Source organism: Pristiophorus japonicus, unplaced genomic scaffold (genome assembly GCF_044704955.1).
Source record: "Pristiophorus japonicus isolate sPriJap1 unplaced genomic scaffold, sPriJap1.hap1 HAP1_SCAFFOLD_160, whole genome shotgun sequence".
NCBI lineage: Eukaryota > Metazoa > Chordata > Chondrichthyes > Pristiophoridae > Pristiophorus > Pristiophorus japonicus.
Window position 1 is genome coordinate 1063239 of NW_027251278.1, and position 24470 is coordinate 1087708.

Below are 24470 nucleotides of genomic sequence, written 5' to 3' on the forward strand. Positions count from 1 at the left end.
TCCCCTCTCTCCTCTCTCTCTCCTTCCCCTCCCCTCTCTCTCTCTCTCTCTCTCTCTCTCTCTCCTGTCCCCCTCCCCCTCTCTCTCCTCTCTCTCTCTCTCTCTCTCCTTTCCCTCTCCTCTCTCCTTTCCCCTCCCCTCTCTCTCTCTCTCTCTCTCTCCTTTCCCCTCCCCCCTCTCTCTCTCTCCTTTCCCCTCTCTCTCTCTCCGCTCTCCTTTCCCCTCCCCTCTCTCTCTCTCTCTCCTTTCCCTCCCCTCCCTCTCTCTCTCTCTCTCTCTCCGCTCTCCTTTCCCCTCCCCCCCCTCTCTCTCTCTCTCTCTCTCCTTTCCCCTCTCTCCTTTCCCCTCCCCCCTCTCTCTCCTTTCCCCTCCCCCCCTCTCTCTCTCTCTCTCCTCTCTCCTGTCCCCCTCCCTCTCTCTCTCTCTCTCTCTCCTTTCCCCTCTCTCTCTCTCCGCTCTCCTTTCCCCTCCCCTTTCTCTCTCTCTCCTTTCCCCTCCCCTCCCTCTCTCTCTCTCTCTCTCTCTCTCTCTCCGCTCTCCTTTCCCCTCCCCCCCCTCTCTCTCTCTCTCTCTCTCCTTTCCCCTCCCCCCTCTCTCTCCTTTCCCCTCCCCCCTCTCTCTCTCTCTCCTGTCCCCTTCCCTCTCTCTCTCTCTCTCTCTCTCCTTTCCCCTCCCCCCTCTCTCTCCTTTCCCCTCCCTCTCTCTCTCTCCTGTCCCCTCCCTCTCTCTCTCTCTCTCTCTCTCTCTCTCTCCTTTCCCCTCCCCCCCTCTCTCTCTCTCTCTCTCCTTTCCCCTCCCCTCTCTCTCTCTCTCTCCTGTCCCCTCCCCTCTCTCTCTCTCTCTCTCTCTCTCTCTCTCTCTCTCTCTCCTTTCCCCTCCCCCCCTCTCTCTCTCTCTCTCTCTCTCTCCCCCTCTCTCTCTCTCTCTCCCTCTCCCCTTTCCTCTCTCTCTCTCTCCCCTCCCTCTCTCTCTCTCCCCTTTCCCATCCCCTTTCTCTCTCTCGTTTCCTCTCCCTCTCTCTCTCTCTCCCCTTTCTCCTTTCCCATCCCCCCTCTCTCTCTCTCCCCCCTTCCTCTCTCTCTCTCCTCTTTCCTCCTCCTCCTCCTCCTCCCCTCCCCCCCCCCCGTTGCTCTCTCTTCCCCCACCCCTATGTCTGTCTGTCTCTCTCTCTCTCTCTCTCTCTCTCTCTCCCCCCTCCCCCCCCCCCCTCCCCCCTTGTTCTCTCCGCCCACTGCCACCTCTTTGGGGCAGGGGCAGTGTTTTTTTCTGAGCCTTGTGGGTTTTATTCACGTGTTTCTCCCCCTTTTGCTCTTTTTGTTTCTGTCTGCCAGGCTTAGTGCGGCCAGCGATTCTCCTGTAGCCAGAGCGAGGATGTGTGTGTGATTTCCCTGGCTGGCCCCCTCCAGCGACCCCTTCTCTACCATTCCTGCCTCTCTGCAACAAGAACCTCTCCACTACTTAAATAAACCCGCCCACGGACTCTCCGCTTCTCTCCGCTGAATACTTGACAAACCCTCCATCGCTTCATCACAACCCGGGCTTCTGCAAGAGACTGCCTTTGTACTGTCTGGGGAATGGACTGCTCTCTCCTTTCTGGTCCTGGCTGACCCGTTTGTTCTGATGGGGTCTGGCCTGGCTCGGCTCAGTGATATCGCCTCTTTGTTCCACACGGTCCGATGGAAAGTTTTGCTTGTGTAAAATGTATTTGTGAAAAGGGAAGTTTTGGGTGCGATTGTTCCAGGAGCCGGTGAGACGGAGCCTGTGGGACGTCGGAGTGTAGGGTTCAGAGTGAGAGTGTATCCTGTCTGTCTGTGTGTGTGCCTCTGTCTGTGTGTGTATGTGACTGACTGCCTGTGTGTCTCTGTCTGTCTGTGTGAGACTCTGTGTGTGTGCACACGTGAGCTTATTCTCGAGCTGCAGGTTACACAGACAAGACCCGGTTCTTTACCCAGCTGACTGCCTTGCTGGACTGCAGCAGAAGACACCAAGTCAACCAGACCTGTGGCTCACGGGGCAGATTTCATGCCAGAACCCAGTTTACTGAGTTTGTGGCCTCCTGCGTTGTCAGTTCAGTATCAGAACTACGACTTTCCTTCGTCAGCACCTCCCACACCCGCGACCTCGACCTGCTCGAAGGACAGTGCCAGGAAGTGCATCGGAGCACCACTATCTCCAAGGTCCCCTCTGAGTCACCCACCAGCCTGACCTGCACATAGAATGGCTGTCCCTTCATTGTCACTGGATCACATCCCTCATCCCCACCTCCTCATCTCTGTATTCTCCTCCAGACCTACAACCCGCAGTCATTTTGCCCCGCACTGATGGTCGTGCATTCAGCCACCGAGGCACTAATCTCGGGATATCCTCCCGAAACCTCCATCCTGTGACCCTCTTTTTAAATATCCACCTTCTTCTCCCCTCCTAATATCTGCTTCTTTTGCTCCGTCTAATTCTATTATTGTAGCGCATTAGGAATTTAAGGTTAAACATGTAAAATAAATCATTATTATAGGTGGGATATTAGAGTATGGGGAGTGAGAAAGAAATGGGACAGTGTCGAGGGAGCTTTACTCTGTATCTAACCCCGTGCTGTACCTGCCCTGGGAGTGTTTGATGGGACAGTGTAGAGGGAGCTTTACTCTGTATCTAACCCGTGCTGTACCTGCCCTGGGAGTGTTTGATGGGACAGTGTAGAGGGAGCTTTACTCTGTATCTAACCCGTGCTGTACCTGTCCTGGGAGTGTTTGATGGGACAGTGTAGAGGGAGCTTTACTCTGTATCTAACCCCCTGTACCTGCCCTGGGAGTGTTTGATGGGACAGTATAAGGGTGTTTTGGATTTTAGAAAGAATTTTATAACTAGATACCTCCTGTTGCAAACTCTGGCTTTAAAAGTCTTTGTTCCCTCAGTAACGTCTCCCAAGCCAAGCTCCTTGCTGTCGAAGTGATATTTCTGGCTAGTTTTCCATGTGTTTGTGTGGGTTTTTTGCCTATAAATAATGACGGGAATGATCTATTTATTTATGTGCCTGCTGTTACTGGGAGCTGCTGTGGACCCCCGGCTCCCGGATCTCCAGCACCCAGTTCCTCAACACCCGGACCCTCAACACCGGGCACCCTGGGCCCCCGGCACCCTGCCCCCCCTCCCGGACCCCCGGCACCCTGCCCCCCTCCCGGACCCTGCACCCCCGGCACCCTGCCCCCCTCCCGGACCCTGGACCCCCGGCGCCTCCCTCCCAGACCCTCGGAGTCTCCATCCCTCCCGGACCCCCGGCACCCTGCCCCCCTCCCGGACCCTGGACCCCCGGCGCCTCCCTCCCAGACCCTCGGAGTCTCCATCCCTCCCGGACCCCCGGCACCCTGCCCCTCTCCCGGACCCCCGGCACCCTGCCCCTCTCCCGGACCCCCGGCACCCTGCCCCTCTCCCGGACCCCCGGCGCCTCCCTCCCGGACCCTGGACCCCCGGCGCCTCCCTCCCGGACCCTGGACCCCCGGCGCCTCCCTCCCGGACCCTGGACCCCCGGCGCCTCCCTCCCGGACCCTGGACCCCCGGCGCCTCCCTCCCGGACCCTGGACCCCCGGCGCCTCCCTCCCGGACCCTGGACCCCCGGCGCCTCCCTCCCGGACCCTGGACCCCCGGCGCCTCCCTCCCGGACCCTGGACCCCCGGCGCCTCCCTCCCGGACCCTGGACCCCCGGCGCCTCCCTCCCGGACCCTGGACCCCCGGCGCCTCCCTCCCGGACCCTGGACCCCCGGCGCCTCCCTCCCGGACCCTGGACCCCCGGCGCCTCCCTCCCGGACCCTGGACCCCCGGCGCCTCCCTCCCGGACCCCGGACCCCCGGCGCCTCCCTCCCGACCCCCGGCGCCCCCCTCCCGGACCCCGGACCCCCGGCGCCTCCCTCCCGGACCCCGGACCCCCGGCGCCTCCCTCCCGGACCCCGGACCCCCGGCGCCTCCCTCCCGGACCCCGGACCCCCGGCGCCTCCCTCCCGGACCCCGGACCCCCGGCGCCTCCCTCCCGGACCCCGGACCCCCGGCGCCTCCCTCCCGGACCCCGGACCCCCGGCGCCTCCCTCCCGGACCCCGGACCCCCGGCGCCTCCCTCCCGGACCCCGGACCCCCGGCGCCTCCCTCCCGGACCCCGGACCCCCGGCGCCTCCCTCCCGGACCCCGGACCCCCGGCGCCTCCCTCCCGGACCCCGGACCCCCGGCGCCTCCCTCCCGGACCCCGGACCCCCGGCGCCTCCCTCCCGGACCCCGGACCCCCGGCGCCTCCCTCCCGGACCCCGGACCCCCGGCGCCTCCCTCCCGGACCCCGGACCCCCGGCGCCTCCCTCCCGGACCCCGGACCCCCGGCGCCTCCCTCCCGGACCCCGGACCCCCGGCGCCTCCCTCCCGGACCCCGGACCCCCGGCGCCTCCCTCCCGGACCCCGGACCCCCGGCGCCTCCCTCCCGGACCCCGGACCCCCGGCGCCTCCCTCCCGGACCCCGGACCCCCGGCGCCTCCCTCCCGGACCCCGGACCCCCGGCGCCTCCCTCCCGGACCCCGGACCCCCGGCGCCTCCCTCCCGGACCCCGGGCGCCTCCCTCCCGGACCCCGGACCCCCGGCGCCTCCCTCCCGGACCCCGGACCCCCGGCGCCTCCCTCCCGGACCCCGGACCCCCGGCGCCTCCCTCCCGGACCCCGGACCCCCGGCGCCTCCCTCCCGGACCCCGGACCCCCGGCGCCTCCCTCCCGGACCCCGGACCCCCGGCGCCTCCCTCCCGGACCCCCGGCGCCTCCCTCCCGGACCCCCGGCGCCTCCCTCCCGGACCCCCGGCGCCTCCCTCCCGGACCCCCGGCGCCTCCCTCCCGGACCCCCGGCGCCTCCCTCCCGGACCCCCGGCGCCTCCCTCCCGGACCCTGGACCCCCGGCGCCTCCCTCCCGGACCCCCGGACCCCCGCACACGATGCTTGCATCAGCATAGCCCGTGGTGCGACGCCACTGGAGCCGCACGGTTTAAAACCTGGCCTGTTTTCTGCTCTGACCCTCCGTAGCCCCCCTCCCTCGCTTCCCCCGAGAGGGCCGTTCCTCACTGGGAGGGGGAGAGTGTTGGGAGGCTCTCGCCCGTGGGGAGCTTCAGCAAGCGAGCGCGATCCCGACATCGCTGCCTCTCCAGCATGGAGGTACTGAGACCCGTGGGCTGCCTGCCCTCCCCTCTCTGAGCCTGGGGGTCAGCTGGGCTTTAAACCCTCATGGGCTGGGGGCTGGGCTGGTGGCCCAGTGCAAACTCCAGTGACTGGTCATGGTGATGTCCCGGAGCTGGAGGGGCTCCCCAGGATACCACCCGTCGTGGTACTGAGGCTTATGGCCCCTGCTCTGCTGCATCAGCTCCCCTCTGTCGGGGGCAACAGTTAGCCGTCGCACCACTCTGTTAGGGAGAAAGGTGGGGGTAGGGATCGGCCTATGTTCCTGCTCCCAATCACCACCCAGTGACCCCGACTGCTGGCTCGGCTGGGATCCTTGTTTTTCAAGCAGTCTCTCAACCCTCTTAACCCCTGTCACTGTGCCTCGGGAACTCCAAGCCCAGCCATGGAGTGAGTGAGACCGTACACGACAATACTAACAATCAAAGGTTTGCCCAGTCGTGCGAACCCGAGCCTGGTCAAGCCAGCTGGTATATCATCCCATCCTCAGGCTGTCACATTCAGGCTAAAACTACTAGTCTAATTTACGTACAAGTAAGATAATTACACAGAAGCCGAAACGCACAGCAAGCACCCAGCAGCAAAACGTTGGCAAATTATCAGAAGTTCTTCATTATTTGAGTTAATCAAAACCTCAACTGTTTCAACAGTCCTAACTGTGCCGCAGTTCCATTGCTCTGTAAAGGACTCCTTCTGATCCTCTGCAAGCTGCTCTCTATCAACATCTCAAAGACATGTGGCAATTGCTGCATTTTAATTAATGAATACAGGCAGCGAGGGCACAGGGAGAGCTCCCTCGGGCACGTGGCCGCCTCGAGACCGATTTTAATTACCTATCCACTCAAATTACGGTCCGGGGCTTTCTGCAATTGTTTAACATTTCTGTCTCTACAGTCCTACCACCAGGTCTCAGAGTGGGTCACTTATCACTTTGTAGTCCGGACTGTTCAATGGAACCACCAGCAGAGACAGAGTGAGCGCTTTAACAACAACAACTTACATTTATACAGTGCCTTTACTGTTGTAAAACGTCCCAGGAGTGTTGTCAGGCACTGAGCCACATTCGGACAGGTGACCAAAAGCTTGTAGGTTTTAAGGAGTGTTTTAAAGGTGGAGAGATTTAGGGAGGGAATTCCAGAGCTTCGGGCCCAGGTATAAGAACATAAGATATAGGATCCGGAGAAGGCAATACGGCCCCTCGAGCCTGCTCCGCCATTCAATACGATCATGGCTGATCCGATCATGGACTCAGCTCCACTTCCCCGCCCGCTCCCCATAACCCCTTATCATCTTATCCCCTTATCGGTTAAGAAACTATTTCTGTCTTAAATTTATTCAATGTCCCAGCTTCCACAGCTCTCTGAGGCAGCGAATTCCACAGATTTACAACCCTCTGAGAGAAGAAATTTCTCCTCATCTCTGTTTTAAATGGGCGGCCCCTTATTCTAAGACCATGCCCCCTAGTTCTAGTCTCCCCCATCAGTGGAAACATCCTCTCTGCATCCACCTTGTCAAGCCCCCTCATAATCTTCTACGTTTCGATAAGATCACCTCTCATTCTTCTGAATTCCAACCTACTCGACCTTTCCTCATAAGTCAACTCCCTCATCCCCAGAGTCAACCGAGTGAACCTTCTCTGAACTGCCTCCAAAGCAAGTATATCCTTTCGTAAATATGGAAACTAAAACTGCACGCAGTATTCCAGGTGTGGCCTCACCAATACTCTATATAGCTGTCGCAAGACTTCCCTGCTTTTATACTCCATCCCCTTTGCAATAAAGGCCAACATTCCATTGCCTTGATCACTTGCTGAAAGCATAGCCATCAATGGTGGGTCGACGGAGAAGTCTGGTCTCAGTACATCTCTTCACCCACCGATGATGGTCTCCTCACAATTCGAACCCCATTGGGCGTCGGCTTGGGTTGGATCAGACCCCATTGTGTTGCACAGAGTTACGGGCTCCCATCGTCTGGTCCTCTGCACATGGGGCTGATCCTGGTTTGTCCTCTCGCTGCCGATTGATGCTGCTTTTATTCCCTCAGCCCCAGTGCAAACATTTCTAACTGGGTCAGGCAGGACTGTTAGAGAGCTCAACCAACCTCGCCTCCTGTTTGAGACCGAGTATTCCTAGCTACGGTCAGATGTAAGCCATGGCGCTGGGTCACACCCCCGAGTCAGTAGGTCGGGGAGTCAAGTCCCACTCCAGAGATTTGAGCACACAATCTAGGCTAACACTCCAATGCAGTACTGAGGGAGCGCTGCACTGTCGGAGGGGCAGTACTGAGGGAGTGCCGCACTGTCGGAGGGGCAGTAATGAGGGAGCGCTGCACTGTCGGAGGGGCAGTAATGAGGGAGCGCTGCACTGTCGGAGGGGCAGTACTGAGGGAGTGCTACACTGTCGGAGGGGCAGTACTGAGGGAGCGCTGCACTGTCAGAGGTGCCATCCTTTGGATGAGACGTTAAACCGAGGCCCCGTCTGTCCTGTCGGATGGATGTAGACAATCCCATGGTTACTATTTGAAGAAGAGCGGGGGAGTTCTCCCCACTGTCCCTTCAACCAACATCAATGAAACAGATTATATGGTCATTATCACATTGCTGTTTGTGGGAGCTTGCTGTGCTCAAATTTGCTGTCGCGTTTCCCACATTACACGGTGACTACACTTCTAAAAGTATTTCATTGGCTGTAAAGCACTTTCGGATGTCCTGAGGTTGTGAAAGGTGTTATATAAATGCGAGTTCTTGTGTCGACAGTAGTAATCACACTCCAGTGTGAAAGCCCGTGAACTGCCTACTCTCCACTCTGAGTGGTAAATGTTACATAGTCAGTGTCCTGTTCAGGTTAAAACTAACAGGCCAATTTATTTACACACACAATTACACAGAAGCAGAAACGTCCAGCAAGTAACTAGTGGTAAGTTTTAAGATGTCCGAGACCCCCCCAGGGCCCTCCTCTCTCCAATACCTCATAACCTAAAGGGAGGGGAAGTGGGACTAGCTGAAGTGCTCTTGCAGAGAGCCAGCATGGACTCATAGAAACATAAAAATTAGGTGCAGGAGTAGGCCATTCTGCCCTTCGACCCTGCACTGCCATTTAATAAGATCATGGCTGATCATTCGAAGGGCCGAATGGCCTCCTTCTGTGCTGTAACTGTTCTATGATAAGTCAGGTAGACAATGGTCTGAACATCGGCCGGGCTGGTTGTTGAGTCGTTTACTTCTGAACCCCAGATGAACTCTTGAGTGTGAATTCTGATGCAATTTAACTTGTGAAAGACCAGCACTGACCTAATTCTGCGAAAGGTGGCTCGCCCCGACCCTAGACTTGTTTTGTGTATTGCTTTTCCCCGAACAGCAGGATAAAGAGAGCCAGCCTCCGCTGTACAACCACAATGCACATTGCTGCCTGCCGCCCCTCACGGCCCAATAGCTATCCACCTTGTGACCCATGGGAGGAGTGACCACTTGAGCAAGGAGGGCATGAGGTGCACACGGAACTGCCTCCCCGCGATCCAGTGTTTGAGGGTGGGGGGAGGGGGGAAATGGGCGACAGTGACAAGGGGAGGAGAGATGGGTGCTAGGGGGTGAGTGGGAGGGGTAAGGCCACCGGTTTCTGAAGGCCGATGAGAATGTATCGCTGCTGCTCCGATTGCTTCCTTGCCTGGTGGTTTACATTTAACTGTTCTCTCCAGTACGCATTTCCAATGGTGTAAGTTTGTGAGTCGATCAGTGTGCACAGCAGAGACAGATCCCACCCTCTCCACAGGGCTGCCAACCCTGTCCCCCATCCCCTGGCTAACAGGCCCCCCTCCCCCACCCAGCTCCCAGCCTGTGGACTGTGGGGGGCCTCACTCTCAGCCGACACACCGGCTCAGCCTGGATTCTCTGACCGCTGGGCCTGTGTCCAGTTACACTGGGAATGACCAGTCTGATGTGAACAGATGTTACAGCCAGAGTTAAAGGCACAGTCCCTCCTGTTTCCCCTTTCAGCTCCACCTGCAGTGGCCAGAGGAACACTGGTAAATGATGGGCCTCTCGTATCCCTCTCTCTCACTGTCTCTCTCGCTCACTCTCTCTCTCTCTCTGTCTCTCTCGCTCACTGACTCTCTCTGTCTGTCTCTAGCACTCTCTCTGCCTGTGGCCGTGGGCATGATTTGTTCCCCTCTTTGACCTTTTTCCGACGTGTATGTGGTGTGTATGCTTAATTTTTCACTTGCTGTAATAACCTAGATCTGAAATAAAAGGTATCGCGACTGGCGAGCTCTGTCTCCTCTCCTCTTTATTGTACCATTCGCTGTTTCTTGCATATCCCCCGCTCCGTAAATTTCAATATCGCAGAGAGGGGCCTGGCCCTGAGGGACAGGAGAGGAGCCCTGGGGGGGGGACAGGCCTGGAGGAGATGGACGGGGGGGGGGGGGGGGGGGTTTCCAGGGGAGAGGAGAGGGGCCTGGGGGTACAGGCCTGGAGGGGATGAGGAGGGGGGCCCAAGTCCTGGGGACAGGAGAGGGGCCCCGGGGGGACAGGCTCGGAGGGGGCGGGGGAAGAGGAGCCCAGGCCCTGGGGACCGGGAGAGGAGCCCCGGGGGAGGCGGGGGAAGAGGAGCCCAGGCCCTGGGGACCGGGAGAGGGGCCCCGGGGGAAGAGGGACCCAGGCCCTGGGGACCGGGAGAGGGGCCCCAGGGGAACAGGCCCGGAGGGGACGGGGGAAGAGGGGCCCAGGTCCTGGGGACGGGAGAGGGGCCCCTGGGGAGAGGGGGGGCCTGGAGAGGATGGCGGAGGGGGCCGGGGGAGGGGTGTCAGGGGACAGGCCTGGAGCGGAGGAGACCGGAGGAGACCGGGGGGGCCCCTGGGTGAACAGCCTGGAGCGGGGGGCGACCCGGTCCGGCCCAGGGGAGAGGGGCCTGGGGGACATTGAAACTAAAGATTCTGAGGGAGATTGACAGAGTAGATGCTGAGAGGATGTTTCCCCCGGGCTGGGGAGTCTAGAACCAGGGGTCACAGTCTCAGGATAAAGGTCGGCCATTTAAGACGGAGATGAGGAGGAACTTCTTCACTCAGAGGGTTGTAAATCTGGAATTCTCTGCCCAGAGGCTTGTGGATGCTCAGTGTCTCAGCGATAGATTTGTGGACTCTCAGGGAATCCAGGGATATGGGGACAGTGCAGGCAGGTGGGGCTGAGCTGAAGATCAGCCCTGGGAATGGCAGAGCAGGCTCGAGGGGCCATGTGGCCGACTTCTGCTATTTCTTACGTTCTTGTAGGAGAGAGTCCGGGACTTATGGGCCTGAACCCATGTCGCCAGATTGGGAGGAGGATCAGAAACAGGAGCTGATGGTGATGGGGTCGGTTGTTGTACAACCGGTGCCGTAAATACCAGCCAGTGACCAGCCCTCAAACCACAAACTCGTGCTTCAACCTCACTGACCCACAAATCACAGCCTCCCCTCCCCGGACCCCGAACCTCACTCTCGCCCTGCCCAGCGCACAGTGAAGCAGAATGTTGATTCACTCAATGATGGTGTCTTTAGTACAGTGACCCGCTCTCCAACCCTCGCCCCACCCAACAGCCTCAACCCCAGTGACCCACCACCTTCTCACCATTGCCCGCAGCCCACAGGACTGTGGATGTGTAACAGCTACGATACAGAAAGCAGAGAGTCGTGGTGATCGGTTGTTTCTCAGACTAGAGGGGGTGATAGTGTTGCCCCCAGGGGTCAATATTAGGACCACCTCTTTTCAATGTATATTAATAACCCGGACTTGGGTAGAAAGGGCAACATTGCAAAACTGGGAAATGTGGTGAACACTGAGGTGGATAGTGACCGATTTCATCGTCGCTGGGTCACAATCCTGGAACTCCCTCCCCAACAGCACTGTGGGAGCACCTTCACCACACGGACTGCAGCGGTTCAAGAAGGCGGCTCACCACCACCTTCTCAAGGGGCAATTAGGGATGGGCAATAAACGCCGGCCTTGCCAGCGACGCCACATCCCAGGAACAAATGTTGAAAGAACACAGACTTCAGGATGGCATAGACAGACTGGTGAATTGGGCAGGCATGTAGCAGAGGAAATCTAACAGAGAAATATGAGGTGATTCATTTTGGTAGGAAGGAGGAGGAGAGGCGAGAGAAACTAACTGGTGCTGGAACAGAGAGACCTGGGGGTATGTGTACACAAATCTTTGAAGGTGGCAGGACAGGTTGAGGAGATTGTTACAAAGTACATGGTCTCTTGGGCTTTATTAATAGAGGGTCAGAATACCAAAGCAAGGAAGCTATGCTAAACCTGTATAAAACACTGGTTCAGCCATAACTGGAGTATTGTGTCCAATTCTGGGCCCCGCACTTTAGGAAGGATGTGAAGGCCTTGGAGAGGGAGCAGAGAAGATTGACGAGAATGATTCCAGGGATGAGGGACTTCAGTGACGGGGATAGACTGGAGAAGCTGGGGTTGTTCTCCTTGGAGCAGAGAAGGTTGAGAGGAGATTTGATCGAGGTGTTCACAATCATGAGGGGTTTTGATAGAGAACGGTGGCAGAAGGGCCAGTAACCAGAGGACGCAGATTTAAGGTGATTGGCAAAAGAGTCAGAGGCAACACGAGGACACACATTTGTACGCGGTGAGTTGTTGTGATCGAGAACACGCTGCCTGAAAGGAGTGGATTCAAGTGACTGGATAAATACTGGGAGGGACAATTTGCCGGGTTGTGGGGAAAGAACCAGGGAGTGGGACTGATTGCATCGCTCTGGCACAGTGCTGGCACAGGCTCGATGGGCCCAATGGCCTCCTGTGTTGTGTCATTCTATAATTGCCGGCCTTGCCAGTGATTCAGAGGAAAAATGAAGACCCTGCAGTGGTGCTGGTGGAAACATCGTTCAGTGGCTGTCCGGGCCTCGTTTCCCAGAGAGCTGCAGTGTGTGTGTGAGGTGTTCCTGGGGTGTGGGCCGGGGGGGGTGATAGAGCTTCGATGGTGCTGCCTTTGACTGTTTCTCCACCTTTCCTCACCCCCCAGGATGGTAGCGGGGCTCTGCGACGGAGCGGCTCCTTTGGCAAAATCCGTGAGGTTCTGAAACGCAGCAGTGAGATGCTGGTCAAGAAACTGCAAGGGAACGTGCCCCCGGAGCCCAAAAACTCCAGGTACGGCCTCGCAAGATGGGGGGATTTACCCCCTCGCTGGGGGAATGGGGGGGGGGGGGGAGTCCCCCCCTCACTGGGGGAATGGGAGGTTCCTCCCTCACTAGGGGGATTTACCCCCTCACTGGGGGAATGGGGGGGGGGGAGGTTCCTCACTAGGGGGATTTACCCCCTCACTGGGGGAATGGGGAGGGTCCCCCCTCGCTGGGGGAATGGGGGGATTTACCCCCTCGCTGGGAGAATGGGGGGGATTTACCCCCTCGCTGGGGGAATGGGGGGTCCTCCCTCGCTGGGGGAATGGGGGGATTTACCCCCTCGCTGGGGGAATGGGGGGGTCCTCCCTCGCTGGGGGAATGAGAGGTTCCTCCCTCACTGGGGGAATGGGGGGTTATTCCCCTCACTGGGATAAATGGGGGTATTCCCCTCACTGGGATAAATGGGGGGTTATTCCCCTCTCTGGGGTAATTGGGGGGGGGTTATTCCCCTCTCTGGGGTAAATGGGGGGTATTCCCCTCTCTGGGGTAAATGGGGCGTATTCCCCTCTCTGGGGGTGCCTGTTACTCTTGGAGTGTGACTATTACTCTCTCTCTTTCAGTATGAAGCGAGCAGCCTCTCTGAATTACCTCAATCGGACTGGCGATGAAACGTTCCAGGTAAGGTCAGAGGCCAGCTGGACACACTGACCTGGGCAGGACTGAGCATGACTGAGTGACAAGCTCACAACCAAAAATCAGTAAAATAGAGAGAGAACTTTAGAGAGGAAAAATATATAGAGGGACGAAGAGAACAGGACAGGGGCAGAGAGAGAGAAACAAAGGGGGGGCCGACAGGGAGAGGGAGAAAGGGTGCAGAGAGGGAGAGAGAGAAAGGGTGCGGGAAGGGAGAGGTAACCGAGAGGGAGATATGGGGGAGGGAACAGAGAGTGGAATATGAGGGTGGGGACAGAGAGAGGGGGATATGGGGGGGGATGAAAAAGGGAGATATGGGGGGGGGACAGAAGGACAGGGACACGCTCATTCTCACACACACACACTTTCATATTTCAGGGGAACCAGTGGATGTAGTATATTTGGATTTTCAAAAGGCATTTGATAAGGTCCCTCACAAAAGGTTGTTACATTGGTTTAGGGCTCACGGGGTTGGAGGTAATATACTAGCATGGATTGAGGATTGGTTAATGGACAGAAAGCAGCGAGGAGGGATAACCGGGTCGTTTTCGGGTTGGCAGGCTGTAACTAGTGGGGTGCCGCAGGGATCAGTGTTGGGGCCCCAGCTATTCACAATCTATATTACTGACTTAGATGAAGGGACCGAGTGTAATGTATCCAAGTTTGCTGACGATACAAAACTAGGTGGGAAAGTAAGCTGTGAGGAGGACATCAGGGGCTGGAAATTAGGTACATGTTTTTCCAAGGCATTAATGTTGGGCGGTAGATAAATTCCGCACTGGGAAATGGTTTGCGTCGGCAGCCAACAAATTCAGCGGTTGTGCCCTGACAGCGGAGTGGAGCGCGAAGGGAAACGTTCCACGCGCTAGGCCGCTGTACAACTGAATATCCCGAGCTAAGGAGCCGGCTTCATAGCAACCAATCGGAGGCCTCCCTGCAACAGCAAAAAATCGGGACAAAAAAACACAAAATTCCCGATACATTACTCGCCCCAAATGAAGTTAAATCGCAAAAACATGACAACAATCGCACTTGCCTCCTGCAGCCATTCCTTCCCCACCGACGCCGGGACAGCGCTGCACGCCAGCTTTCTCTGGCGGGGTCACTACAGGTTCAGAGCAAAACCAATTTTGATTGTGGGTCGATACCGGGGGGCGTTGTACACCGCGCTTGTGGCTGCCGGCCCTTTGCCACCCGTTCTGACCATCGCGAGGTACGGTATCCGAGCAAGTTTCTAGCCCAAAGAACCTCCAAAAGTATATAGACAGACTAAGTGAGTGGGCAATAAGGCGGCAGAGGGAGTCTAATGTGGGCAAATGGGAGGTTATCCACTTTGGTGGTAAGAATGGAAAGCATTTTTTAACTGCTGAGAAACGATTAAATGCTCAGAGAGATTTGGGTGTCCTTCTACAGGAAACACAGGAAAATGCTGGGGCCGCAACTATTTACAATCTATATTAATGACTCGGATGAAGGGACCGAGTGCAATGTAGCCAGATTTGCTGACGATACAAAGATAGGCAGGAAAGCAAGCTGTGAAGAGGACACACAGAATCTGCAAAGGGATATAGACAGGTTAGGTGAGTGGGCAAAAATTTGGCAGATGGGCTATAATGTGGAAAAATGTGAGGTTATCCAGTTTGGTAGGAAAAATAAAAAAGCAGATTATTATTTAAATGGGGAGCGATTACAAAATGCTGCGGTACAGCGGGATCTGGGGGTCCTCTACACAAAACACAAAAAGTTAGTATGCAGGTACAGCAAGTAGGGATATACTTGCTTTGGAGGCAGTTCAGAGAAGGTTCATGAGGTTGATTCTGGAGATGAAGCGGTTGTCTTATGAAGATAGGTTGAGTAGGTTGGGCCTATACCCATTGGAGTTTAGAAGAATGAGAGGTGATCTGATTGAAACACATAATATTCTGAGGGAGCTGGACAGGGTAGATGCAGAGAGGATGTTTCCCCCCCATGGGGGAATCTAGAACTAGGGGGTATAGTATCAGAATAAGGGGCCGCCCATTTAAAACGGAGATGAGGAGGAATTTCTTCTCTGAGGGTCGTGAATCTTTTGAATTCTCTGCCCCAGAGAGCTGTGGAGGCTGGGTCAATGAATATATTTGAGGTAGAGATAGACAGATTTTTGAACGATAAGGGAGACAAGGGTTATGGGGAGTGGGCAGGGAAGTGGAGCTGAGCCCAAGATCAGATCAGCCATGATCTTATTAAATGACGGAGCAGGTTCGAGGGACCGAATGGCCGAGTCTTGCTCCTATTTCTTATGTTAACATAAAGGTGCAGCAAGCAATTAGGAAGGCAAATGGAATGTTGGAATGGTTGGAGTGTAACAGTAAAGAAGTCTTGCTACAACTGTACAGGGCCCTGGTGAGACCACACCTGGAGTACTGCGTACAGTTTGAGTCTCCGTATCTAAGGAAGGATATACTTGCCTTGGAGGCGGTACAACAAAGGTTCACCAGACTGATTCCTGGGATGAGAGGGTTGTCCTATGAGGAGAGATTGAGTAGATTGGGCCGATACTCTCTGGAGTTTAGAAGAATGAGAGGTGATCTCAATGAAACGTACCAGATTCTGACAGGGTAGATGCTGGGAGGATGTTTCCCCTGGGCTGGAGAGTCCAGAACCAGGGGTCACAGTCTCAGGATAAGGGGCCGCGATTTAAGACCAAGATGGGGAAGAATTTCTTCACTCAGAGGGTTGTGAATCTTTAGAATTCTCTATCCCAAAAGGTTGTGGTATATTCAAGGTTGAGATAGGTGGAGTTGAGGTTGACGATTAGCCATGATCTCATTGACTGGCGGAGCAGGCTCGAGGGGCCGTAGGCCCAACTCCTGCTCCGATTTCTGATGTTCTGTGTGATCGTGTCTCCTTCAATGCGGAGCAGTGAGCTGTGTGTTTCTCCTGGTTTTCCTGTAGGGCACTCGGAGTAACCTGGCGGAGTCGAGGGGTTTGAGTGCCAGTAACGTGGACCTTTCTCACCGCTCGTCTCTCCTGGGGCAGAACTAGAAGCTTCCGGAACGCGAGGACCACCTGACCCGGCAGCGAGGGATGTGGAGTCCGTCACTTTCTGATTTGCTGCCGCCTCTGAGTCCTGATTTATCTGTGGTGCTGGCTTCTTCTCCCAATACACATTCAACTTAACTACGTACAGTACTTGTTTGTCTATCAGCATGTGAGTAATTCCACTCACTTTCTGCCAGGGTGGGCACCAGTCCCCAGCTTTTCGAGCATAGCTCGGGCTCACTCTCTCTCTCTCGCACCCCATCCAGAGTGCTTCTTGTGACCAGGCGGGATCAGACCACGTAACCAGGGTCAGCTGTGACCAGGGACATCTGTGTAGTGACAGGCATGAACAGGGACAAGTGTGCCCAGGGCAGGCGCAAGAGGGCAGGCGCGAGCAAGGGCAGGTGTGAGCAGTGACTGGGACTGGTGTGAGAAGTGTGGGCAGAGACAGGCACGAGTAAGGCAGGCGTGAGCGGTGACGGGCGTGAGCAAGGCGGGCACAAGCAAGGGCGAACATGTGTCTTCCCCCCCCACCCCCGCGCTGATGGTACAGTCCCCCTCCCCCCCCCCCCCCCCAGCCCCCGTGCTGATAGTACAGTCCCCCCGCGCTGATGGTACAGTCCCTTGGGATCGCACTGCCCCCGCGCTGATGGTACAGTCCAGTGAGATCGCACTGCCCCTGCGCTGATGGTACGGTTCCCCCCACTGCCCCCGCGTTGATGGTATGGCCCCCCCACTGATGGTACGGCCCCCCCCACTGCCCCCGCGCTGATGGTACGGCCCCCCCCCCCCCCACTGCCCCCACGCTGATGGTACGGTGCCCCCCACTGCCCCCGCGCTGATGTTACGGTGCCCCCCACTGCCCCCGCGCTGATGGTACGGTCCCGTGGGGCAGTGGAGGAGTCGGTTTCTAATTCCCCGTGACGATCCGACAGGAGCGATTGTGTTGAGTATCAATGGAGCGCGTGTGTCTCGAGTGCGCCCCCCCCCCCCCCCGCACCGCACCCCCCCTCCTCCCTCCTCCCCGTCGCGCTCTGTAACTGAGGAGCAGGGCGGGACAGCCTTGCCCACGGCCCTTAGAAACATAAAAAATAGGTGCAGGAGTAGGCCATTCGGCCCTTCGAGCCTGCACCACCATTCAATAAGATCATGGCTGATCATTCCCTCAGTACCCCTTTCCTGCTTTCTCTCCATACCCCTTGATCCCTTTAGCCGTAAGAGCCATATCTAACTCCCTCTTGAATATATCCAATGAACTGGCCTCAACAAATCTCTGCGGTAGGGAATTCCACAGGTTAACAACTCTCTGAGTGAAGAAGTTTCTCCTCATCTCGGTCCTAAATGGCTTACCCCTTATCCTTAGACTGTGACCCCTGGTTCTGGACTTCCCCAACATCGGGAACATTCTTCCTGCATCTAACCTGTCTAAACCCGTCAGAATTTTATATGTTTTTATGAGATTCCCTCTCATCCTTCGAAACTCCAGTGAATACAGGCCCATTCGATCCTGTCTTTCTTCATAGGTCAGTCCAGCCATCCCTAGAATCAGTCTGGTGACCCTTCGCTGCACTCCCTCAATAGCAAGAACGTCCTTCCTCGGATTAGGAGACCAAAACTGAACACAATATTCCAGGTGAGGCCTCACCAAGGCCCTGTACAACTGCAGTAAGACCTCCCTGCTCCTATACTCAAATCCCCTCGCTATGAAGGCCAACATACCATTTGCCTTCTTCACCGCCTGCTGAACCTGCATGCCAACTTTCAATGACTGATGAACCATGACACCCAGGTCTCGTTGCACCTCCCCTTTTCCTAATCTGTTACCATTCAGATAATATTCTGTCTTCCTGTTTTTGCCCCCAAAGTGGATAACCTCACATTTATCCACATACTGCATCTGCCATGCATTTTCCCACTCACCTAACCTGTCCAAGTCACCCTGCAGCCTCTTAGCGTCCTCCTCACAGCTCACACCGCCACCCAGCTTAGTGTCATCCGCAAACCTGGAGATATTACATTCAATTTCTTCATCTAAATCATTAATGTATATTGTAAAGAGCTGGGGTCCCAGCACTGAGCCCTGCGGTCATCATCATAGGCAGACCCTCGGAATCGAGGAAGACTTGCTTCCACTCACTAAGTGAGTTCTTTGATGGCTGAACAGTCCGATAAGAGAGCCACAGACCCTGTCACAGGTGGGACAGACATTCGTCGAGGGAGGGGGTCGGTGGGGCTGGTTTGCCGCGCGCTCCTTCCGCTGCCTGTGCTTGGCCTCTTCACGCTCTTTGCGTTGAAATTCGAATAACTCAACGCCCTCCTGGATGCACTTTCTCCACTAGTCACTGCCTGCCATTCTGAAAAGAACCCATTTATCCCGACTCTCTGCTTCCTGTCTGCCAACCAGTTCTCTATCCACGTCAGTATATTACCCCCAATACCATGAGCTTTGATTTTGCACACCAATCTCTTGTGTGGGACCTTGTCAAAAGCCTTTTGAAAGTCCAAATACACCACATCCACTGGTTCTCCCTTGTCCACTCGACTCGTTACATCCTCAAAAAATTCTAGAAGATTGGTCAAGCATATTTTCCCTTTCATAAATCCATGCTGACTTGGACTGATCCTGACAGCTTTCCAAATGCGCGACTATTACGTCTTTAATAATTGATTCCAACATTTTCCCCACCACTGATGTCAGGCCAACCAGTCTATAATTACCCGCTTTCTCTCTCTCCTTTTTTAAAAAGTGGGGTTACATTAGCTACCCTCCAGTCCATAGGAACTGATCCAGAGTCTATAGAATGTTGGAAAATGACCACCAATGCATCCACTATTTCTAGGGCTACTTCCTTAAGTACTCAGATGCAGACTTTCAGGCCCTGGGGATTTATCAATCCCATCAATTTTCTGAACATAATTTCCTGACTAATAAGGATTTCCTTCAGTTCCTCCTTCTCACTAGACTCTCGGTCCCCTAGTATTTCCGGAAGGTTATTTGTGTCTTCCTTTGTGAAGACAGAACCAAAGTATTTGTTCAATTGATCTGCCATTTCTTTGTTCCCCATTATAAATTCACCTGATTCTGACTGTAAGGGAACTACATTTGTCTTCACTAATCATTTTCTCTTCACGTACCTATGGAAGCTTTTGCAGTCAGTTTTTATGTTCCCAGCAAGCTTCCTCTCGTACTCTTTTTCCCCTCTCCTAATTAAACACTTTGTCTTCCTCTGCTGAATTCTACATTTCTCCCAGTCCTCCGGTTTGTTGCTTTTTCTGGCCAATTAATATGCCTCTTCCTTGGACTTAACACTATCCCTAATTTCCCTTGTTAGCCACGGTTGAGCCACCTTCCCCGTTTTATTTTTACGCCAGACAGGGATGTACAATAGTTGAAGTTTGTCCATGTGATCTTTAAATGTCTGCCATTGCCTATCCACCGTCAATCCTTTTAGTATTATTTGCCAGTCTATCCTAGCCAATTCACGTCTCATACCATCGAAGTTACCTTTTTTTAAGTTCAGGACCCTAGTCTCTGAATTGACTGTATCACTCTCCATCTTAATGAAGAATTCTACCATATTATGGTCACTCTTCCCCAAGGGGCCTCGCACAACAAGATTGCTAATTAGTCCCTTCTCATTACACATCACCCAATCTAGGATGGCCTGATCTCCAGTTGGTTCCTCGACACATTGGTCTAGAAAACCATCCCTTATATACTCCAGGAAATCCTCCTCCACCGTATTGCTACCAGTTTGGTTAGCCCAATCAATATGTAAATTAAAGTTGCCCATGATAACTGCTGTACCTTTATTGCACGCGATCCTAATTTCCTGTTTGATGGCATCCCCAACCTCACTACTACTGTTTGGTGGTCTGTACACAACTCCCAATAACGTTTTCTGCCCTTTGGTGTTCCATAGCTCCACCCATACAGATTCCACGTCATCCAAGCTAATGTCCTTCCCTACTATTGCATTAATCTCCTCTTTAACCAGCAATGCCACCCCGCCTCCTTTTCCTTTCTGTCTATCCTTCCTGAATGTTGAATACCCCTGGATGTTGAGTTCCCAGCCTTGGTCACCCTAGAGCCATGTCTCCATAATCCCAATTATATCATATCCGTTAATAGCTGCCTGCGCAGTTAATTCATCTACCTTATTCCGAATGCTCCTCGATGTGCAGTGCAGTTACTGAGGATCGCTCCCTCGATGTGCTCTTCGATTGTCAGTGTTCGGTCTGATGTGGCCCCCAAGGTCCTCACAGTGCCTGAGGATTGGCCCAACCCACTTTACCTGGTGTTTGTCATAGACTCTCCAAGCATCATGTCTGTGCTGGCTTTGTGACAGAGCGATCCAATCAGTCCCACTCCCCCGCTCTTTCCCCAGAATCCTGCAGATTTTTCCTGTTCAAGTATTTATCCAACTCCCTTGTGAAAGTCACGATTGAATCTGCTCCCACCGCCCTTTCAGGCAGCGCGTTCCCGATCACAACAACTCGCTGCATAAAACATTCTCGTCTCACGTCTGGTTCTTTTGTCAATCACCTTAAATGAAGTGTCTCTTCTTGAAGGACATCACCCGCAGCTTCTCCAGTCTGCCTGTGTCGGAGGGAGCGCCCCGGGACTCTGAAGCTGAATTTCGGAGGGGACGGTGTGTGTGTGCTGAGTTGATACACTGCGCTGTGTGTGCTGCCATCTCGCGATCACTGCCGTCACCAACTGGAAGCTTTCCTGTACTGTCAGAGGTGACGGGCAGGAATTGGACCCTCGTTCGATCACACACTTCTCGGCTCCTCCCTGCTGTCTCCCCAGACAGAGCTGTGACTGAGTGAGGGTAGGGCCTGACACGGGCGGAGTCGCTGGTCACACTTGATACCCTGGTTTGCAGGCATGCGTTTGACATGATCCTGCTGAGAAAACACTAATTTCACACTAATTGAGGTTCAAACACACATTGCCTGGTGTGAAGAAGACACTCATTAAACACTATTTGGTGAGCTGAACCTATTCCTCATACTCCCAGCCCATTGCCCAAAACAACGGTTAATCTCAGCTCTTTTATTACATTTAAACCATATGAATGAATTTGATTTAAATATTTTTAAGGCTATGTATTCGTGTCGATTTAATGTACCTCAGTCGCCCATCGGACCGGTTTGGTTGCCGAATCAGCTCTTCACATACAATATTCAACGTGTTTTACTTAAATAAAGATTGATTTTGAAACGAAAACTGCGATTGTATTTCAATCTCGTGTCAGTCTGTGCAACAACTCCCCCACCCTCACACACACACTGCCATCATCATAGGCAGTCCCTCGGAATCGAGGAGGACTTGCTTCCACTCCTAAATTGAGTTCTTTGGTGGCTGAACAGTCCGATACAAGAGCCACAGACCCTGTCACAGGTGGGACAGACATTCGCCGGGGTGGGGGGGCGGGTGGGACTGATTTACCACTCACACCTTCTGCTGCCTGCGCTTGGTCGCCGCATGCTTGCAGTGTTGAGATTCGAAGAGCTCAGCGCCCTCCCAGATGGACTTTCTCCACTTAAGGCAGTCAGTGGGGATGTCGCACTTTATCAGGGAGGTTTTGAGGGTGTCCTTGTAACGTTTCCACTGCCCACCTTTAGCTCCTTTGCCGTGAAGGAGCTCCGCATAAAGCAATTGCTTTGGGAGTCTCGTGTCTGGCATGCGAACTATGTGGCCTGCCCAGCGAAGCTGATCGCGTGTGGTCAGTGCTTCAATGCTGGGGATGTTAGCCTGGGCGAGGACACTGATGTTGGTGCGTCTGTCCTCCCAGGGGATTTGTAGGATCTTGCGGAGACATCGTTGGTGATATATCCCCAGCGGCTTGAGGTGCCTTCTATACAACGTCCATGCCTCTGATCCATACAGGAGGGCGGGTATTACTCCAGCCCTGTCGACCATGAGCTTGGTGGTAGATTTGAGGGCCTGGTCTTCGAACACTCTTTTCCTCAGGCTGCCGAACACAAACTGTACCCCATCCAACACCCAACCCTTTCACACACAGGCACTGTACCCCATAAACTCCCCACCCAGGGTTTTCAGATGAGATAGGTTGATAAAAAAGGAAGGGAATTGTAATGTTGATTAAAGAAACAATTCCAGCTGTGACGAGGGATAAAATGTTAGATGGATCATCAAATGTGGCCATTTTGGTTGAACTGAAGAACAAGAAATCAGCATCACACTGTTGTGAGTGCACTATAGACTCCCAAATAATCAGAAGACCAGCCCAATAAGAGAGGGGTGGTTCTGGACTTAGTTTCAGGGAATGAAGCTGGGTAGGTGGAAGGGGTACCAGTGGAGGAGCATTTTGGTGGTTGTGATTGTAATCCACTTAGATTTAGCGTACTTATGGAAAAGGACAAAGATAGACCAGGAGTAAAAGTTCTCAATTGGGAGAAAGCTAATTTTACTAAGCCGAGATATGATTTGGCCAAAGTGGACTGGAAACAGTTACTTGATGGAAAATCAGTGGGAGGCATTCAAGGATGAGGAGAAGGGAAAGGGACAGGGTTAATCGTCATTTAGAAAGGCACGGATTAATTAACCTTTTGTATGGGGAAGTTTGTCTGACTAACTTGACTGAATTTTTTGAGAAGGTAACCAGGAGGGTTGATGAGGGCAGTGCGTATGATGTAGTGCATATGGATTTTAGCAAGGCCCTTGACAAGATCCCACATGGCAGACTGGTCAAGAAAGAAAAAGCCCATGGGATCCAGGGCAAAGTGGCAAGTTGGATCTAAAATTGGCTCAGAGGCAGGAAGCAGAGGGTAATGGTCGATGGGTGTTTTTGTGACTGGAAGGCTGTATCCAGTGGGGTCCCGCAGGGCTCAGTGCTGGGTCCCTTGCTCTTTGTGATATACATCAATAATTTTAGACTTCAATGTAGGATTATGATTAAAAATGATACTAAAACCGGCTGTGTGGTTGATAATGAAGAAGAAAGCTGCGGACTGCAGGAAGATATCAATGTACTGGTCAGGTGGGCAGAACAGTGGCAAATGGAATTCAATCTGGAGAAGTGTGAGGTAATGCATTTGGGGAGGGCCAACAAGGCAAGGGAATACACATTAAATGGTAGGACACTGAGAAGTGTAGAGGAACAGAGGGACCTGGGAGTGCAGGTCCACAGATCCCTGAAGGTAGCAGGCCAGGTAGATAAGGTGGACTTTCAGAAGGCTTTCGACAAGGTTCCACACAAGAGATTAATGTGCAAAGTTAAAGCACATGGGATTGGGGGTAGTGTGCTGACATTGATTGAGAACTGGTTGTCAGACAGGAAGCAAAGAGTAGGAGTAAATGGGGACTTTTCAAAATGGTAGGCAGTGACTAGTGGGATACCGCAAGGTTCTGTGCTGGGGCCCCAGCTGTTTACACTGTACATTAATGATTTAGACGAGGGGATTAAATGTAGTATCTCCAAATTTGCGGATGACACTAAGCTGGGTGGCAGTGTGAGCTGTGAGGAGGATGCTATGAGGCTGCAGAGTGACTTGGATAGGTTTGGTGAGTGGGCAAATGCATGGCAGATGAAGTACAATGTGGATAAATGTGAGATTATCCACTTTGGTGGTAAAAACAGAGAGACAGACTATTATCTGAATGGTGACAGATTAGGAAAAGGGGAGGTGCAACGAGACCTGGGTGTCATGGTACATCAGTCATTGAAGGTTGGCATGCAGGTACAACAGGCGGTTAAGAAAGCAAATGGCATGTTGGCCTTCATAGCGAGGGGATTTGAGTACAGGGGCAGGGAGGTGTTGCTACAGTTGTACAGGGCCTTGGTGAGGCCACACCTGGAGTTTTGTGTACAGTTTTGGTCTCCTCACTTGAGGAAGGACATTCTTGCTATTGAGGGAGTGCAGCGAAGATTCACCAGACTGATTCCCGGGATGGTGGGACTGACCTATCAAGAAAGACTGGATCAACTGGGCTTGTATTCACTGGAGTTCAGAAGAATGAGAGAGGATCTCATAGAAACTTTTAAAATTCTGACGGGTTTAGACAGGTTCGATGCAGGAAGAATGTTCCCAATGTTGGGGAAGTCCAGAACCAGGGGTCACAGTCTAAGGATAAGGGGTAAGCCATTTAGGACCGAGATGAGGAGAAACTTCTTCACCCAGTGAGTGGTGAACCTGTGGAATTCTCTACCACAGAAAGTAGTTGAGGCCAATTCACTAAATATATTCAAAAAGGAGTTAGATGTAGTCCTTACTACTAGGGGGATCAAGGGGTATGGCGAGAAAGCAGGAAGTTGCATGTTCAGCCATGAACTCATTGAATGGCGGTGCAGGCTCGAAGGGCCGAATGGCCTACTCCTGCACCTATTTTCTATGTTTCTAAGAAGGCATCCGGAATACTTGCCTTTATTAGCCGAGGCTTGGAATACAAGAGCAGGGGGAATTATGCTTGAACTGTATAAAACACTA

The 24470-nt window shown here is 54.1% G+C and overlaps 2 protein-coding genes across 2 annotated transcripts in view; one reads left to right on the plus strand and one right to left on the minus strand.

Annotated features, from left to right (window-relative positions):
• The window catches only part of mrpl2 (mitochondrial ribosomal protein L2), a 134234-nt gene that overhangs the window by 109112 nt on the left and 652 nt on the right, over positions 1-24470 (minus strand). The window lies entirely within an intron of this gene.
• LOC139243092 (kinesin light chain 2-like) lies at positions 12033-21246 on the plus strand. The gene is made up of 3 exons (XM_070870694.1): positions 12033-12327; positions 12920-12977; positions 15927-21246. Exons 1-3 carry the CDS (start codon positions 12158-12160, stop codon positions 16014-16016), a joined length of 318 nt encoding a protein of 105 aa, XP_070726795.1. The 5' UTR covers positions 12033-12157; the 3' UTR covers positions 16017-21246.

Excerpts from the sequence above, each read along its gene's own strand:
- LOC139243092 (XM_070870694.1), top strand. The coding sequence starts at position 12,158 with ATGGTGCTGCCTTTGACTGTTTCTCCACCTTTCCTCACCCCCCAGGAT. Across the intron at positions 12,328-12,919 it reads CCGGAGCCCAAAAACTCCAG|TATGAAGCGAGCAGCCTCTC; the intron begins GTACGGCCTCGC and ends TCTCTCTTTCAG. Across the intron at positions 12,978-15,926 it reads CTGGCGATGAAACGTTCCAG|GGCACTCGGAGTAACCTGGC; the intron begins GTAAGGTCAGAG and ends GTTTTCCTGTAG.